We start from the raw sequence: 19,213 nt of genomic DNA, 5'->3' as shown, positions 1-19,213 counted from the left end.
TTTACCAAACCTGTTTCAATGTACATGCAGTAACCTGAGTAATGCTTTCAAACTTTCGAAATTGTGACATAATCCTTTAGTCTGACCTAGTTGGACTGGATGACAGAGAATCTTAACACACCTGCCAACCCTTTACCATCAAGGTTATCAACCAGCCAATGAAAACCAGCTTTGCAGACCAACTATCCAGGGAGCCAAGTTTTAAAGTGTTGATGGATGGCTTATGTAGTCAATTATTGGCTCAAATTGATGCCAAATACAGACTGCGTGAGAGACTACTGGGAAAAATCTAAATCTGCTTTTTCTAGTGAAAATGACATCGGGGGGAGTGGTGCAACTTTTTCTCAGGACAGAAATCAGGACAGAACTGATTTAAAACAGTTTGGTGCAGTTTATTGATTCATAAAAATAGAATAAATGTGGTTCATATCGGCTCTTTATTAGTTACAAAAAGACACAACATTATAATGTGGATATAAAAATATGGAAATCTTTTGTATAAAAAACTCTCAGCTACTCCCCAGAGAGTTTTTTTCTGTAACGCTTTATGATAAGGTCCTTAATAACCATTAATTAACAAGTAATAAGGCATTGTTCTCGCTTTAGATCCGGTAGTTGCAAAAAGCATAGTTAAGTTATAGTTAACTTATAATAGATCAGCAATAAAGTATATTTTAATATCAATAAGAAAACAAAATAAGATTAATAAAGGCATGGCAAAGACATAATGGGTGGGTCATGGGTGTTTTTAATGCCATTATTAACACTTATATAAGCTTATAAATACACAATAATGTTAATAAGCATCTTGTAAGGACTTACAAGGGCCTTATTACTTGTTAATTAATGGTTATTACAAGGACCTTAATATAAAGCGTTACCTTTTTTTCTTCATAAACATCACCCAGACATACACACATTTGCACAAACTACACACAAATTACAATATAGAAAATCAGGACAACAACATCAAAGACAGATTGTGAGCATATATGAAGACAATGGATCCCGGAGGATGTTGAGAAACTTCAGTTGGCGCCAAATAGATAGAATAAGACACACGACCTCGTCTTCACTTTCAAGACCTGGAGAGAGGACAGACTTCCCAAAGAGACAAAGTTCAAGCACCATTCACGCTTCCTCACATTCTTCTTGTTACTCCTCTTTATTGGCCTACAGAGACAAACATGCTATGATGAAGAATTAGGCTGTCATTGAGTTTCCCTGGAAGGCAGTAAAGAGCATCATTGTTGGAATGTGTTGTGCAACTTTTTACCTAATTCTGCGTTTGTTCTTACATTCAAGTAATTCATGAGTAATGAGTTGAGTGGATCTCAGTCATTTCTGGGACCCACATCCCATGTGGATTAGAACACACAGGCCACCATGTGTTTTCTAACGGCTTCTTCCCTACCACAAATCTGCACATATTTGTAATATTACATTTACATTTAGTCATTTAGCAGACGCTTTTATCCAAAGCGACTTACAGAAAAGGGAAACAATCAAGGTATAGTGCGATAAGAGGCATTAGTGCAGCAATAAGTGCTTGACAATTCTTTAAGGAGTGGAATTATCGTGTGGTGCTTGGAGAGAAGATGCTCTCTGAAAAGCTGGGTCTTCAGGAGTTTTTTAAACGTAGAGAGGGACGCCCCTGCTCTGGTAGGAACTGTTGGTACGTTCCACCAACGGGGAACAACAAACGTAAAAAGTTTGGATTGCCTTGAACGAATAGGTGGCAGAGCCAGGCGTCATTTATTGGAAGAGTGCAGCGGTGGTGAGGTAGCAAATGGCTGTATCAGGTCGTTCAAGTAGCTGGGTGCAGTACCAGAGACAGCTTTGTAGGCAGCATTAGAGATGTAAGTTTGATGCGGGCTGCAACAGGTAGCCAGTGGAGCTCGATGAGCAGTGGTGTGACATGTTAACTTTTTGGCAGGCCCGACAGGAGGGCATTACAGTAGTCACGTTTTGAGATGACAACAGCTTGTGTCAAGAGTTGAGTGGCATTTTTTGTATTTATGTCATCCAGCTTGCTGCACATGTTGGTAACACACCAGTAAAAAATATTTACCAGTTCCTATTGGTACTAAATACAGTGGAAGAAAATAAGACATTATGTTTTGTTACTCACACACCGGCATCAATGGTGCAGCCACCACTTGTGTCCTGTATTCTGTAAACTTCAATGTTTTTTTTGCATTTCAATTAATCCTCCTTGCATAGCTGAAAGAGAGATAAAAATATACAGTGTACTTTCTCATACACACACACACACACACACACACACACACACACAAAATTTGAGCTAAAATGCGCAGTGATCACTCGAAAACTAAAAGTCAGTTGTAGGAATGTTTTGTGGTTGGCAGCTTCAGACTCTCGCTTGTTCATTCACAAGTTCAATTGTCTTGGGGTATTGATGCATGGATAAATAAACTGTTAATCAAAGGAATGTGTGTTGTGTTTCCTAAAAAAAGAAAAGCCTAAAAGCCTATAATAGCAAGCCTAGACAGGTTAAACCTTGGTATGAAGTGATCTTTCAATAATTCAACATATTAAAAGAAAGGATTTAGCAGCAATATAAAGGAAGATGAAATACAATTCATAATTCAACCAAATTTGGTAAAAGTGGGATTTGAAGAGACTTCTTTGTTCCACTGAAACTAAGTCCATTTTTTTTTTAGATTTGACAGTGTAAAATGCTAAAACAATATGCACAATATTAGGCTGCTATAATAATTCAATTTGCCATTATAATATCACAGTTCTGGTGTGAATCAAATCTGATCTGTTCCACTCGCCTTGTGTCAGACTCAGGTACATGCAGTTGAGGATCAGGAGAAAGAAAAGCTGGAACTTCATGGTTGCTGTCATTCTTGTGTGGACTGCTGCACAGACACAACAAACAAACAAACAAACAAACAAACAAACAACCAAAACAAACAAACAAACAATTAAATCACAGAGCAGAGCCTTGTACATGTTGGCTGTTTTCCATCACAATCCCCTCTATCGGAACTATTAAAAAGGTTTAAATCTCTGTCTGGTGTCCAGCTGCGTGCAGCTGTTTCATCTCATCTTACTGAGTGTTGTTGTACAAAAACCAAGTTGATTTCACTCCCTACACTTATCTTATGAAACATCATGTTAACAAAATCAAGATTACATAAGTGGTAAGCATAACATGAGGGTTGAGACTGTTTCGTAAGCATTCAGAGTAATGTACCTGCTCACATTCAATATTTCACAAGATGTCCCGGGATGGAAACCTTCTGTCCAGCTCGTAGTGGCTCTGTACTCTAAGACTTTTACAACTGTTTAGTAAAGATGAAATTTGATCACTGAATGCCACACAGTCACAAACAGACACTGTATGATAATACCACCCAGGTACCTCTGATGTTATTGCACCATACTGTAAAAAAAAAAAAAAAAAAAAAAAAAAAAAAGATCCTTTCTGTGGTTTTACATTCAGACACACTGTATACAATGGGTATATAATGTAGTTAACATATGATCATATTAAAGTCTTGTCTCACTGAGGGACACGAGAACAATGCTGAAATTGAGACAACTAGAAATGAACTAAAATAGTAATGCCATCCTTTAGTGATGCCATTTAAAAATCTTAAAGTTTTGTCTCCATGGTCAGAGGTCAGAGGTCAGGTTCTGTGTAGCACCTCTGAACTATGGATGCACTATGGAAGTGGATACGCCGCTCAGCCTGGCAGCCATTTTTCTTTCTAGTGAACACTTGTGGTGCCCAAAAAATATTCCCCATAAACCACCATTACAAGAGAGACAATGTGAAACTGTTGACTGGACACCTCAAATTGTAAATAAGCTAAATGACGACCTCTGTCTATTATGGATTTTGATTTGTAAAGGTTTTATATTTGTAAAATGTTCCTTTAGCTGAGAAAAAAGGCTTTAGAATCTCTGATGTAATTAAATTGTGAAAGTCTATTAGCCGGGCCAGTGCGGGAAACACTCCGGATGTTCACTACGCATAACGTAGCCGTGGCTTTTTTGGTGCATGCGCCAGGTGAGCAATCCTGACTGGACTGAACAGACGCCAACTTCGGGTCTCTTAACAATTCCTAATAAAACATTCATGCTCCGGACCTCCAGCACAGCGGATACTTCCTCACACAAAGGCAGATCTAATCTGACAGCACTAAAGCTGTCCAGATGTATGGCTCCCTTCCAAAGCTGGTTTATTGTGTGTTTATGAAGTTTCATTTACGTCTAATGAACTGGGCCATGTATTAGTGATCCCCATCAGTCCTCTCGACAGCTGCAGCTCATTTACAAGCCTGTCCTGCTTCAAATCTAATTCCTAAAGGATGATATGGACTTCATGGTATATTTGTTGCCTTTGCACTCTTCCATATACAGTCTGTGTCAGATCACCTATATTCCTGCACTATACTATGACCAAAGTCACACCTCCATTTGATTACTGTGGTGCTGCTAAATAAATCCACCTGAGTAATAAACATACAGAGAGGATATAGAGGGGTGTCAGTCGGTCCATAAACTGTATGATGAATGTTAAGCAGCAGCATATGTGGGTGACTGTGTGCAACTGTGTGCAAATGTGTGTGTACAAGTATATTTTATTTTGTGGTTGACCTGACAGCAGAAGGGGCTGCTGGGATCCTTTAACCTTTAACCTTAATAAACTTACTATGGTGTAACAGATACTTGCTCCAAGAAGGGAAAACCTGATAAATGTTAAAAGAACAACGTATTAAATGATTACAAGAAACGTAATATTTTGCTCTTTAAAAAGTTTACTGGAGTGAAGTCTATTCCTAATGCTTTGGCATTTCTTAGTATCAGCACCTTAAATGCTTTTTAGTTTTGGGTGTTATTATAATAGATTTGCTGCTGCATTGTTGGTCCCTTTTCAAAAGAAATATGCAACTCTGGCTGCTCTTACTTTTCAACCAGAAATCGACCAGTCATGAACCTCCATGAACATCCACCCCTTCAGAAAATGTTCTTAACTCTCCTTTATATTACATATTATCAGTTTTGAAGTGTTTGGCTATATTTCTACTATTTTCTACTCTAGATATATTGGAATCAGCTTACAAATGGCTCAACATGAGTAGGTTTTGTTAAACTGTAAAATGAAACGTCCCTGAAGCTGATTCCAGATTCCGGGAAATTGATTGCTACACAGAGGAAATCGTTTTTCAAATGTGTGCCTTTTTTTTTATGAGGTATGAAAAGAAATATGTTCTGGAGAAAGAGGCTACACTTCATACTTGACTTTTGTTTGTGCTCATAGTAATCTCAGCCTTGCGATGATTTGATTGCTTCCAAATGTCAGCGTTCACTTGATCTGATGATGTTGTGTCTGAATCATGAATACTAAGCAGTTTTGTAAATTACTTTGGATATGTGTGTCAAACAAAAGCCAAATGTATTGCAGGTCTATTTGTAATACATTGATAGATATGTGAATATGTGACTTCTTCATGATGTCACAACCTGCCAAATGTCCTGTTTGATGATGAAAGGAAATAAGGTCAAATATAAAATGTATTCAAAATGTTTTTATATAGTTCAGTTTAAAGTTACAGGGGCAGTGCACAATAATAAATATTTCTGTAAAAGTGCCAGTTTAGCCAGACTGGCTAATTTTCAACTATAGTAATATATATAGTATAAAAATATACAACTAGATGATATCCTCATGTTACCTCTTATATGAACAACTTTAATTCACATTTGCAATATTTAACCCTTAATAGGGCACTCGTTGAAATACTTGCAAATTCCAAATTTCAACCCTAGAGAATATTGGAGGATATTACATACTGTCAGAATGTGTAAAACAAACAAACATACAAAGTGTGTTTTTTTCTACAAGAAAAAAATGTGCAGATTTATGGGATTTAAAGAGGTGAATCTGCAAGAAAAAAGTTTATTTTTTCCCACTTTTTTCTCGTAAATCTGCGACTTTTTTCGCACAGATTTGCCACTCTAAATCTCTTAAATCTGCTACTTTTTTTCTTGTAGATTTGCCACTTTAACCTTGTAAATTTGCACCTTTTTTTAATCAAAATCCATGTGGTTCTACAACCAAACAGAGAGACATGGGGACCCCACTTTGATATCCACTGAAGTTACCAAATATAGTTCTTCACCCGATAAAGGGCTAAGTGTTATTAAAGTTGTTTTTTTTTAAATCAGATTTTATTTTTTTTGTGTTATTTTACGTGTGTTTTTTTGTTTCAAAGTGGACAAAAAATTATCGGGTCATATAGGTGAGGTTGTGCGGAAAAAAATTATACCAACATGGAACATTTCTAAGTGGTACATACAGGCAGAATGAAAAGGATTAAAAAAGCAGACAAAATAAGCCAAAAACTAGCCCAAATTGTTGGAGAGTGGAACATTAAATCCATATGTGATTGTTAAACATCTCATTAAAAAAAAATGCACATGAATTTGCTGCTATAACAGCTTCCTCTCCACTGGAGTCCGGAACCATTCAGACACAAGAAGGACGACTGTGGCTCAGAAAGTCGTAGGTTTACATGTCGAAGATTCCTTGGTTGCTACATCGATTGTATGAAAGTTGAATGTTATGTTACAGATAGTTGGTAACTACAGATGGCAACTTGTAGGGTAGCCAGTGTACGAAACTGAGTGTGTATACGATGTATACGAATGATGATCTGTATTTTAAAAAAGTGTTGATAACTGATATACTGATAAGAACTGGCTCGTCATCTGCATTTCAATTAACCCAAAAGATGTTGGATGGGACTGAGGCCAGGACTCTTTGCCGGGGGAAAACATCAACAACATTTCTTTATCGACCAGGCTTCGTGCACATGTGAATCATCAATCTGTCAAAAAGGTAAAGCCCACATCCTCTGTGAATTAGTTAAAACATAATCCGTATTTGATTACACAATACCCCACACTAAAGTCATATCCTGACATGACAAGAACAGTATTCACTGCACACACACATACAAACAACTTTAAATACATTCTCAACATGTTTTGCTGTACTAAATTCAAACACTTTGGAGCTATCAAATGCATCAAAGGCAAACATGCAAAGCACATGTAGCCTTGTGTGTTTCACAGCTGTGCTCACAGCTTCAGGGGTCAAATTTGTAGTTGAGATGTTGAAAGAGAGAGCATGTGCTTGTGTGTGTGTGTGTGTGTGTGTTGTGTACTTTAGCGTTCTGTTGACAAGTGCAAAGACTTTATTGATGTGTGTCTGTCTCGTGATGTTTGCCATACTCTAAGCTGTCGTCATAAAGAGGGAATCCGACTGTTGTATAAAATGTAATACTCTATTACAATTACATATAAAAGCACATAGGTATGAGCAGTGATAAAAGTTATAGTTCTCATTATGCAGCATAACTTTTCTCTGTGTTATGTAGGGGTGGTTGACTTCACATTCATTGGGGTTTTTTAATGTTTAATTTAGGTTTATTGCTGTAAAATAATTGTAGCCGAGTAAAAAGATACATTATTGCTCCCTGAAATGTGGACTAGAGGATAAGGTAAGATAAGCCTTTATCAACCGTCAGACGGGAAATTTAGTTGCAAGAAGTGGCTATAAAAATGCCAAAAATTCAATATGTAGAGCATGTGGATAACCATTTCCCCCAGTATTAATGACACTTGTGTGGTGTATATATAAATTCCATTTTATTCCAATTTTTTTTAGCATTTTCCCCCCAAAATTGTGCTAGATAATAAAGTACTCTGATCTTTTCCTTCCTTTCGTGATATACGTAAAACATTGTCAACACTCTTGTTAAAGGACTGCATTAAAAATTGTTATTTAGTAGTACACGGTCACCCAAGATGAAATAAAATCATTTCTCATTTCATTTTTGCCTCTTTCCATTCAATGGTTGTGACAATGTGATTTATTATTGACAGATAAAGTGTATCTACTCAAAACTGAATTATACAATCTCTTCAATAAATATCACAATGTAAATGAAACCACATTAAAACAAAGGATTGTTTCTGAAAACAAAATTATTCAAACTTTATGGGCGACCATGTATTGAATTTGTTATACCAGTGGTTCCCAAACTGGGGGGCGTGACCCCTAGGGGGGGCCCAGGGTCACAAAAGGGGGGGGGGGGGGGGGGGGGGGGGGGGGGGGGGTCGTGGCAAGGCTAAATTGAAATGATTTCATTGTTCTCCAATGCTGCACTGAAAAAAAAATCTGTTTAATTTACGGAAAAATACCAGCAGCTGTGGTTGCCAGAACTTCACCGTAAAAATTACAGTGAGTTGATTTTCTATTCCAAATTTAAATGTAAATATCAGCAAGAACTGTAATTTAGACTGAATAATCCTGTTATTTTTAGGGTAATTGTGTCATTCATTCACACATCATGGTATTTCTCCCTAAATTTTGCATCAAGATGTTATTTTTGTTTTTACAGCAAAACTGTGTGTTTCTGCCAGCTTATGACAGAAAAAAGTTTTGTGCTATTCTTTGATTTACAGTAATTAAAATAGTCTAATACGGTGACATGCAATTTTTAATTTAACGCCCTATTTCTGATGTATGTGACAGAGTTTAGGCTTAGAACCACTGTGAACCACTGTGTTATACCATAGACTGTATATAAATAGGCCTAAGTGTTACACCCATACAGTCTATGGTTATACCATGACTTCTTTCCTCAGTTCAGAAAATATTTAGAAACACTACACCACCATCTAGCGGTCAAAAGTGGAAGTGTACCAAAATCCCGTCCGTAGATCCAGTGCCGTGTTATGGAAGCGGCCCGTTGCTCCATGATATCCTGACCGAGTTTTACCGGACAGTCACCGACACCTCCATGTGGGCGTGACCGACCGACCGGCTTGCTTCCATAGCAGCCACTAAGCAACCACCAAACCAGCAGGTCGGTCAAGACTGAGTGCAAGTCATCCTGACTTCATAGTTTTGTATCAGTTGCGGGGGCTGTACTATTGTTTTAAAGGCAACAACCGTGAGCCAGCAGTGACAGTAGCGGCTGGTTGTGAAGCGGACACTAGTGAGTGACTTGTGTTAGCTAGAAAACCACATGGATCCTCAAAACACCAACATGAGCACTGAGGCGAAGATGTTGTTGAGCCACGCTAAGACTCTGAGGCTGCACACCGGGAATTTAGTCAACCCAAGTCGCCTGAAGAAGAAATGCCCGGGGTCTCCGAGCGAGGAGGTAAGATAACGTAAAACCGGCTAATGGTGACGTCAGTTAGCTGTGTTGTGCTGGTGTGACACTTTAGCTCATTAGCTTAGCCTTGAAAGTTAACGGTGTTATGTCATTAATGGTTTCAACACTATCTGGTTCCCGTGCTCGTGTGTGTAGCTGTGTTTTGCCTCAGTTAGCAGATTCGTCACATATTTAATAAACGTTTAACTGGCGGTTTTCCAGGTCGCATCTCCATCTACTGTGGATAATATTGTTGTATAAGTGAACACTACATCACAGCCACATATACATAAAAAGAAAGCATGAAAATATAATGTTTGCAAAATCGGTCAGAGCTGGATTCAAATTCACTACAACATTTAATCCATCACCTCTACAGTCATGGAAAAAAATATTACACTATTGTTTTCTTCTATTTCTTGTTCATTTTAGTGCCTGGTACAACAAAAGGTACATTTGATTAGACAAGTACAATAACAATAACAATAATATTAACAACAACAGAAATAGCTCATAAAAGTTAAATTAAAGAGCTGATATCAAGACATCTTCCATGTTTTTATTGATTATAACCAAAATCGTTATCAATAAAACCATGTTAAATGTCTAGATATCAGCTCTTAAATTAAACTCTTATCAGCTATTTTTGTTGTTATCATTATATTTGTCCAAACAAATGGACCTTTAGTTGTACCAGGCATTAAAATGAACAAGAAAGCAAGGAGAAAACAAGGGCGGTCTAATAACTTTTTCCATGACTGTATATGTTTATTAATTATTAAATGTTTATTATATGTGACGAATCTGCTAAATGGGGCAGAAAACAGCTGCACACAACAGTGAGGGCACCAGTTAGTTCAGAAACCAATAAGGACACAACACCGGCAAGCTACATGGCTAACGTTAAATATTTAACTAGTTAAGCTCATAATACCAGTGTGATAACTGATAGTGAGGCGTGCGTAACGTTGTATGAGCAGTTCAGAAAGTTTTAAGAATAAATATTTCAAATTGTAGCTGTAGAGGTCCATATGGTTACAGGGCTGACTGAGATAAAGTGAAGTAAAGGTTTGAGCCTGTTGTGTCCTCTTTAGGTTATATAGCGTTAATTGACTATAACTTTATTATCCAGTGAATTGTTTACAGACATTACAGACGTTACGCGTTGATCAATGATTGTTAAAGGATGCTCACTCAAAACTCAACTAAACAGGTGACAGAAACCATAATCGGAATCAATTATTGCCATGTAGGTTTTAACTAACAAGGAATTTGCTGTGGGGTTTTGGTGCGTAAGAACTAACAAAGTATTTAAAATATGTAATGGAGATTAAGGCAAGTACAGCGAGTCAAAAAAGCAGTATAGCAGTGAATAGAAAAAGTCAACACCAAAATAAACAGTAGAAACAATGTGTGCAAACTACCTGCAATCCCTCTATTTAAGGTGTTTGATTATAGTTTTAATTCACTCTTGTTTGAGAAGTGCAATATTCAGAATCTATTGAAATGGTTATGTGTCCTTGATAAATTTAGTTCTGCACCTAATTATTAAATTTCAATCAGAATTTCTCAAAAACTCTGTTGCATTGTCAAATAGCTTTTTTTGTCTGGTTATTGATCCAATGACCCAGAAATATTAAATGTGTGATTGGATAACAATCAGCAGCAAATCCACATACATAAGAAGTTGAAACTAGTGAATGTTTTCATTTTGCTTAATAAATGACTCTGGCAATTTAGAGTGTCATCAGAATAGATTACAACTCATTTGGTGTCACTTGTTTGGCATCACATAGATGTTCACATTAATTATATAAAGGTGTGGTGGCAAGTTCCTGAAAGGGTTAGGCCAAACATTTTTTTCATGATTTGCTTAAGATACTGCATCAGTTGTTGTTTTAAGATATGAAATAACACTTGCAGTTTTCAGAATGGTTATAATTTGCATACAGTGCTATGTGTTGTCTACCACACTTTAGTCCAAAGTTGATCTTATAGTTATTATTTTGATGAAGGACTAAAGTATACAGGAAATGTGTTGATATAGAGCAGATATTTAGCTTATAACATATGTTATCTCATATCACTTATCCTCTCTTTGAGAACTCTGCTGTCATGCTTTATATATGTAATATAAGAGTTAATGTTATTGCAATTATAACTATTGTTATTTTAATATTGTAAAAAGCTTCACTGTACTCAACATTCAAGCTATAATTGTGTCAGTGATGCGTTTTCCAATGTCTGTGAATTAACAAAACTGAAACATAAACAACATGAATACCTCACTCGTTCAACCTAAAATTAAAGAATATAATGCTGTATTACCGATTCATACAGCCAATAGTTTTATGACTGTCTTGCTGCAGCAGAACTGAGGATTGTTTGTCAGCCTCATGTGGTCTCACATGCAAAGTCTCTACCAGGTCAGTTTAAGCCAGTTCCACTCCCAGTCTGCCTCTGTCTCGCTCTCTGTGCACAGCTGGAAATCTTCAGGTTTTTTCCTTTGTTTGACATTTTCTGCTGCCCTCAGCACGCACATGAACATTTCTCTCTTGGCCATACACTTTGTACTGCTGCAGCTGGCCTCCTCGCCCATTGCTTATCTTTCTAAAATAGTAACATTTTAAAATAAAACATTAATCAGCACTTACACTTGATGTGTCTCCTGTCCTTGTCCCACACTTTGAGTTGCTTTGGGATATTACAATATTCTTCCAACTGATTTTATTGTTTATAACTCACCCTGCGGCCCATGAGTAGCGAAACAGCTGTGGGTCTGGGGTCTGCCGAGGATAGGAAGCTGTTCAGCTTCAGCCCAGTTTCAGGGATCAGTCTTGAAAATATCAGTGATTCACATATGTTAATTTAACTTTGGTTTTCTGTTATTTCAGCTTCAAGACTGCATTCAAGCTACACTGAGTGATTGGTTTTCCGAAACAAAACCGCCAGCCAAGGTGGGGAGATGATTACAGTTTTCTTAATGTGTTTGTGTCGTGCTGTTGAGTTCACGATGTGAGAGTAAAGAAGCAGTACATTTATGCAGGCTCTCCTCTACAGGTTTTGCATATGTTTATTTACACTGACAAAATTGACCTAAGTATTTGCATTAATGTTCACTTATTGTCAGACCAGCAGCATGTGAGTCAGTCGCACAATAACGTGCTGCTACACTGTTGGGCAGCAGGGTTCCCGTGCTTGGGAAAATAAAATGACTGTAGTGATGGACATCAAAGGATGCCCTCTAGGCCGAGTGAAAAGGAGCTGTCATGATGAATGTTCATGCAGTGCTGGCTGTCAAAAGCGCCATTCCAAATGTGCGTCTGTCTGTAGGAATGGGGTGTGAGTGGAGGGTGGGGCCACAGAAACTTGTCTCTGGCGGTTTTGTTCATTAACTGTGATAGGGTTTCTAGAACACAGTAGTTGTTGGATAATCTGAATTCATCAAACCAACAACCTCTGAAAAGACTGAAATGGAGATTTAAAAGATGCAGGATCCAAAGTAGTGAACCACTATCCTGTTGAACACAGCGCTGCTCTGGCTGTTTTTGCTAGGCTCAGCGAATCTGCCTCATCTTTTAATACCACGACCACCGGACTCAAATGGGGATGGGGGAGGTTTAAAAGAGTTGTGCTTAGGGCTCTTAAATACTTGCAAATACAAACCGTATTAGCTCCTTCTATTGCCGGGAAATGGCAAGAATGGGACGTTTGAGTCATGAGCTCCCTAGTTCACTTCAGGCTGTGTTTGGTGTATATTTGCTGGCAGAAGAAACAGACGCTTTGTAATGCTGTGTAACAGGTCTGTGCTCTACAGAAAAACATTAAATAGGTCTCGTGTGGAAAAAGTGCAGTCACTTTTATGTAAACGTCACAACAGCAATCTAAACAAGTTACATTCCTCACTTTGTATGAGTCTGACTTGAATGCTGTTTGATTGATGTATAGGCTTCAACAGCACAATGATACATAATGCACAAAGCAAACAAAGGCATATTCACCTTATTAAGAGTACAGTAATAAATGCATCACTTATTATCAAGTCTTATTTGCAAAGAAAATAGAATGAGTTTAATAAACCACACAATACTGGGATGAGACAATTTCTGACGACATTTATTTAATGACAGTCTTTAACAGATATATTCTATAGACTTTAGACTTTTTTTTTTTAGACTTGAGTTTATTTTCCCTCATCATGTGGGGAAAGCTTTAAATTAAAATAAATACAATTCTCATTAAATTATAAACATAATCAGTTCAGCACTTTATTTTTGTTTACTCTTTACTTGAATGAAATTGTGAATATCCAGCATACGAGGGCCAACTTTTTATGTTTGTGCATTGTTGGACATTATAAATTGGCTTTTGGGTACTCTTACAAATTATGAAATGAATGTGAAAGTCTATAAGGAGAATCACATTGAGCAGATGGTCCACTGTCCCTTGCACTAAGGTTTTTTAAAGGAAACCTGTGGAGATTATAATGAAGTAATGATAAAAAGGTGGTTTTCTATTACCCCTTTTACAACAAAATGGCACAGATTATGTTCGCTTGTGCACCTAATTTTGAACTGCTTGACACATTTCACCTACAAATAAATTGGCTTAGGAACCCAAAATGTTGTCAGCGGAATGTTGTCTGCCGGATATTGTGGCCTTCTCCTTAAAATGTTCCTGTCTGTTCTGTCATTTGTGTCATGATCACAAGCCATTATTTTTGAGAGATGGATGAAGCCTACAATGTTACATACTTGTTAAAACAGTATGTTACACGGTCTCTAAACGATGTGCTTGTTCTGTCATGAAGGATTTCCCAGACACACTGGACTGCTCCACTCCCCAGGCCACAGATGCTATCACACCTGAGGAGCGGGAGGAGCTGAGGGTTTCAGGTCAGAACTGGTCTTATAGTCAACTGATGAAACATGACTGGTTACCTGCAAGTTAGCACAGGAGTTAACAAGTTACTGAAACAAATATAAAAGTATTTTCTAATTCCATGAGTCATCCAGATTTCTTTCAGATTATTTATTCTCACATTCAGTGCAATTAGTGATTTACTGCACATTAAAAAAAGAGGTTAGCTCTTAATACAAAAGCTGTTAAAAAGTATGCTGCACACAGATTTCAGTCAAATGTTTCCATCTTTTCTTTGTGTTAAGGACTAATGATCATTTGTAAAGGAAATCCTTAATTTGAAGGTAACCCATTTCATCCTGTCTCCAGTTAATGACTGGCTCAATAATAATAATAATAATAATATGATGAGAATATGATTTGTTGACTAGTTAGTAGTAGTAGTACCACTGATTTAAACAGATGCTTTAAAAACTGCAGTATGTGAGGGATGACATGTTTATTGCTGCTTGTTTTCACAGTCAAGCTGTTCCTGTGTGAGTCGGTTCAGTCCTCCATCAGAGATGCAGTGGAGATGGGTGAGCTTTAAATATCTTAAGCTAAATTTCATGCACTTTAAAAAAATGACAAAGTTGATATGAAACTGAACTCTGCCTGCCCCTCGTCCCTAGTCTGTCAGGCCCTGGCAGTGTCCCAGCTTGACTCTGTCATCATAGCGCCCCCGTGGCCCCTGGAGGGTGACAGCCAAAGTTTGGCTCACCTTCAGCCAGCCTGGGAGGAGCTGGAGGCTCTGACCAGGAGCCAGCGGATTGCTGCCATTGGCACCTCTGACCTGGACAAAGATCTGCTGGAACAGCTCTACAACTGGGCTCAGGTGAGTGGGAATGTGGTGCATTTTTATTAATTGTGTATCTTGAGTTACATCATACTAAACATTTTAATAAACCTGACACTTTAATCCTCACACCATACAATCCATTTGACCAACTATGACATGACGCCTACACTGAAAATAAGCAAGGAAACCCTAATTTTTATCTATTAAACTCATTTTTATCTATTAAAATGTAGAGCTGGCTCAGTTAAATCCACAGTTTTAGCCACAGCATGTATAATGGTACTCTCGTTATATTTAGTGATGCGTGAATTAAGCCTGATAAAGATTTGGAGCTTTCTTTCCATATGTGGAGGAAAAAGCAGCAAACACAGTGACATCTGGTGGTTTGTACAGCCTATAACAGCTCTTCAAGACTGGAGCAGTTTGCACTTCAACACCTCACAGCCTTTAATGCTTTTAGTCTTGTGTGTGTGTGTCAATAAGCCAGCATGATATAGTTAAATCTGTAATGTTTTTTTTTTTTCAAACTCTCGCCAAATCTTACTGAATTTGCCAGCTGAACCTCTAAGTGTGTGTTTATTTTTTCCAATTTCATATAATATAAAGTACTTCTGATCCAAAGTGTGTGGGATGGAGGGATGGCATCTTTCCATTTCAGAATTGTTATCATACTAATGACCATGTCTCTCTCTAGTGTACATTATTTGACACAAGCTCTGACCCAATGTATTGAAACATTGTGCTTCACGGGAGTGAAACAAGCTTTGGAGCTTTGGCATTCTTGGCCCATCTCTAATAATATTAAAATCAAGGTCACCACAGTTAATAACAGGTCTGTTGACAGCATGTGGGAAATCAGATTGTGAAACTGGTCAAACTGAATTCCACACAACAACCCATCTAGCAAAAATTAGCTCACTTCTAAAACATCAGGGCCAAATCAGGGCCAAAACTGGCTTAATCAGTTAAGTGCCTGACGAGCTTTAGAGGTAACAGAGAAGATGATGTTTTGATAATAGATCACGTTTAAAGATTATAAAAAGTGCATGCAGCAACAGTTGTCCTAGGATGACCTTCTGTTGTTTCTTCTGTTGGACCAAAGCCAATCATTGACTTGCTACCATCTCTTGTACCAGGTGAAGCCCAGCAGCAACCAGGTGAACCTGGCCTCCTGCTGCGTGATGCCTCCTGACCTGACGGCCTTCGCAAAGGAGTTTGACATCCAGCTGCTCACACACAACGATCCTAAAGGTGAAAGTCAGTTATTTTCTTTTAGTCAGTCAGATGGATTCATAGTGAAGTTTTGTAGATGCAAAACAGTCAAAAATAATAGTCCCAAATTATGTGTAGACAGTGCTTAGACATTAAAGGTTAAGCCTTTGTTTGGTAAAATGGAATCTGGTTGGCTGTCTATCCTCTGCCTGAATCTGTGTGTGTGCAGCATTAATCTCTTTAAAAAAATTAACTTGTGAGGTCTTTTACAATGTATGTCTTTAGTAGAAACGATTGGGCTTGGACAAAGAACTGGGAACGTGTTGAGAGACGGACTGACCTGTTGATTTTGGTCTTTTCTTGGGGTCTATTAAAAAAATGCAAATACTACTGTTTTTTCCCCAATACTCATGACAGTTTTGTGCATTTGGAAAAGTGTTGTCCATATAAATTCAATTTTATTCCAATGTTTTAACAATTATTATACTTCACAATACACAAAGACAGCCATGGTTGTGCTGTTTCCATAGAGGTGAAGGGCTTATATACGGCTTGAGGTTTTAACAAATGCCAGCCTTATTCTTCAAGCTTTTTCTTAATGAGTCAATAAATTCATTGTTCTATTTGGGCTTCATGTTTCAACAGAGCTGATGTCGGCAGCCACATTCCAGGAGGTGTTACAGGAGGGAACACAGAACCTGAACATCGCTGACTGGAGGCTGGAGTGGGTCCTGCGCTACTCCATTATTGTTAAGAGCAGGGGCATTATCAAGGCTAAGGGCTACCTTGTCAGTGCGAGAAAGGCGAGCCCCTAGCACCCTCCACTGGCGAAGACACATGGATGAAGCCATTTTCCTCCTTTTCCACTGAAATACACACAAAAACATGCAAAGAAACCGCTCTGAATAATGGATGCTGCCAATCACCATGAGTCTTGAATCATTGTTTTATCTTACAGATAAGGTTGCATCTCCATCATGTAATATTTCTTCCGTTCTGATGCAGATATTCATTCCCCTCGTCTCAGTGAGATCAAAAATAGGAGATGAACATGCAAGATGAACTCCAGGGTCAGTTTTGAGAGAACAGACTGTGTCATTGACAGATCAGCCAGTTATCAACACAGTCGAGGCTGCTTTAATGATGGAAATTGTTGGTTGCTAAACTTTTATCAAAGGTGATAGTTCCTTAACCGTTCTGATTTGAAGTGCCTCTCGTCTCTTTCTCCTCCTGTCCTCATAGCTGCTTTGTCTCCACTGTGTTGGTGTGAATTAAGCTTTAAATATATCAGTCTGAATGAAAAGGTAAAGCAAACTGTGGACATTTATTGTTTTAGATGATTACAAAGGGTAAATGGAAATATTTCAGAAAAAAAGGCTGCTTTTAATCATACGATTGGATTTTTCCTGCTGTATAAAACACCATTTGCATTCCTGGGTTGAGAAAATTTAAGCGCTGATTTTAAAATCAAATCACATGTGAAATGTGTATTTTATGATTCTGATTGACTTTAACCGGTAAAGCAGACAACTGTGAGTATATATACATTTATTTTATCATGCATTTTTTTCTAACCATGCTCTGTTTTTGACGATGCATTGATGTGTTTACCCACTCTGTGCTCATGAGATTAATTCATGGATCGACAGCAATATTTTGAGATTGACATGCATAGCAGGTTGATGTCCTCTATATGCATAGCTGCTGTTATCGCACTGGAAACTCAGTGCCAAGATGTTAAAATTTGTTAACTCTGAAGAAGTTTTTATTTAAGAACAATGTTGGTTGTTCCAGACAGGATTCAGTTAATCTCATGAAGACTAATTATCTGTTTTACTGTACACACATGTAATGTTTTCATATATCTGTATATCATGAATTGGCTTAATTAAAATTATGAAACATGTTTGTACCGTCAATATTGGTGTGAAAATTTAAAAGCTGGGATAAACCTTGGTGAGTGTGATTGTTTGATAAAGACTTTGGGTGCAAATAAATAGAACAATGGTTCTTGTATGAGCTTTTCCCACAGCCATTTGAACCAAAACTAAGCTTTAGGTGCTGGTTAAGTAAACACGGAAAGACAAAACTGCTGAGTAACTTCCTCTTGCAGCAGGGCAGATGTCAAGCTAAGTTTGAGCCTACATTTCATTGACTCAAATAGGCTTCTTTAAATATAAATATAAATATTTAGTATATATACTTATAGTTTTTATTTATTCTGTATTTGAGTTTTTGTGTTAGGATTACTTATATAGCACATACTCCTACTCCATTACATTTGTCAGTATTGTTCCTGTTAATCATGATTTTATATATAGAGGCATATGATCATCTTATTAAGTGCAGACTGTTGGGACTTTTTTTCTCACTTTTGTATTTTAACTTTATTCTCATTTACTAAGTGTATAATGATTTTTTCCCCCTGCTCTCATTATTGAGTGCTTTAAAAAGCAAACTATATACTATTCACCGGGCTTAATCCTATATTTTATTCTTCCGGGTTTTTTTCGGTCAACTACTCCTCCCAAAGTTTTGGTCGCACATAAAAAGGTATCAAATCGACTTGCTCAGCCATGACAAGTGTGCTATGACTTCTCTAAGGGTTTCGGCAAACGGTTTTCAAATTATTTGGCAAAAACACACCAAAAAATCCCCCCAGTGTTACCCTATGGAGAGGCTACAGTGGATGACATCATCCTTAAAGTGGAGAGGGAGAGAAAAAAATGTCAAAAAATACATTTGGAAACTGCACTCGAGGCCGCAAATGCCACTCTCCAGGAATAATTTAGCCGGACTGTGATTAACCTCATTGAACTCTCGGTATAGTAAGAATGACTGTCAATAATACAGTTTAAATGTCGGCCATTTTATCCTTCTCTCTCACAAACAGAGAGACACAGACAGATAGAGGGAGACAGACGGACAGACACACACACACACACACACCTGCTTTATTATCATGACTTCCTCTTTTTCCATTTTGAAAACAGTTCAAATTGTAATCTAATAATGTGTCAAGCACACTCAAAAGTTCTTTAGAAATGTTCTATTTTTTCTCTCTTACCTGGCCCTAGTCCTCTCCCGCAGGTTT

At 37.7% G+C, this 19,213-nt stretch overlaps 1 protein-coding gene across 1 annotated transcript; it reads left to right on the top strand.

The window, feature by feature from the left end:
• Nucleotides 1-8,878: 8,878 nt before the first annotated feature.
• gclm (glutamate-cysteine ligase, modifier subunit) lies at nucleotides 8,879-18,025 on the top strand. The gene is made up of 7 exons (XM_059341979.1): nucleotides 8,879-9,215; nucleotides 12,104-12,166; nucleotides 14,020-14,104; nucleotides 14,591-14,647; nucleotides 14,741-14,943; nucleotides 16,044-16,158; nucleotides 16,765-18,025. The coding sequence occupies exons 1-7, from the start codon at nucleotides 9,078-9,080 to the stop codon at nucleotides 16,932-16,934; spliced, it is 831 nt and encodes a 276-aa protein (XP_059197962.1). The 5' UTR covers nucleotides 8,879-9,077; the 3' UTR covers nucleotides 16,935-18,025.
• Nucleotides 18,026-19,213: the final 1,188 nt, after the last annotated feature.

This window comes from Centropristis striata, chromosome 9 (genome assembly GCF_030273125.1).
Source record: "Centropristis striata isolate RG_2023a ecotype Rhode Island chromosome 9, C.striata_1.0, whole genome shotgun sequence".
Classification (NCBI taxonomy): Eukaryota; Metazoa; Chordata; class Actinopteri; order Perciformes; family Serranidae; genus Centropristis; species Centropristis striata.
Note: the sequence above shows the minus strand (reverse complement) of the source record. Positions and strands in the feature narration are given on the sequence as shown.

Excerpts from the sequence above, each read along its gene's own strand:
- gclm (XM_059341979.1), top strand. The coding sequence starts at position 9,078 with ATGGATCCTCAAAACACCAACATGAGCACTGAGGCGAAGATGTTGTTG. Across the intron at positions 14,105-14,590 it reads GGAGGAGCTGAGGGTTTCAG|TCAAGCTGTTCCTGTGTGAG; the intron begins GTCAGAACTGGT and ends TTGTTTTCACAG. Across the intron at positions 16,159-16,764 it reads CACACACAACGATCCTAAAG|AGCTGATGTCGGCAGCCACA; the intron begins GTGAAAGTCAGT and ends ATGTTTCAACAG.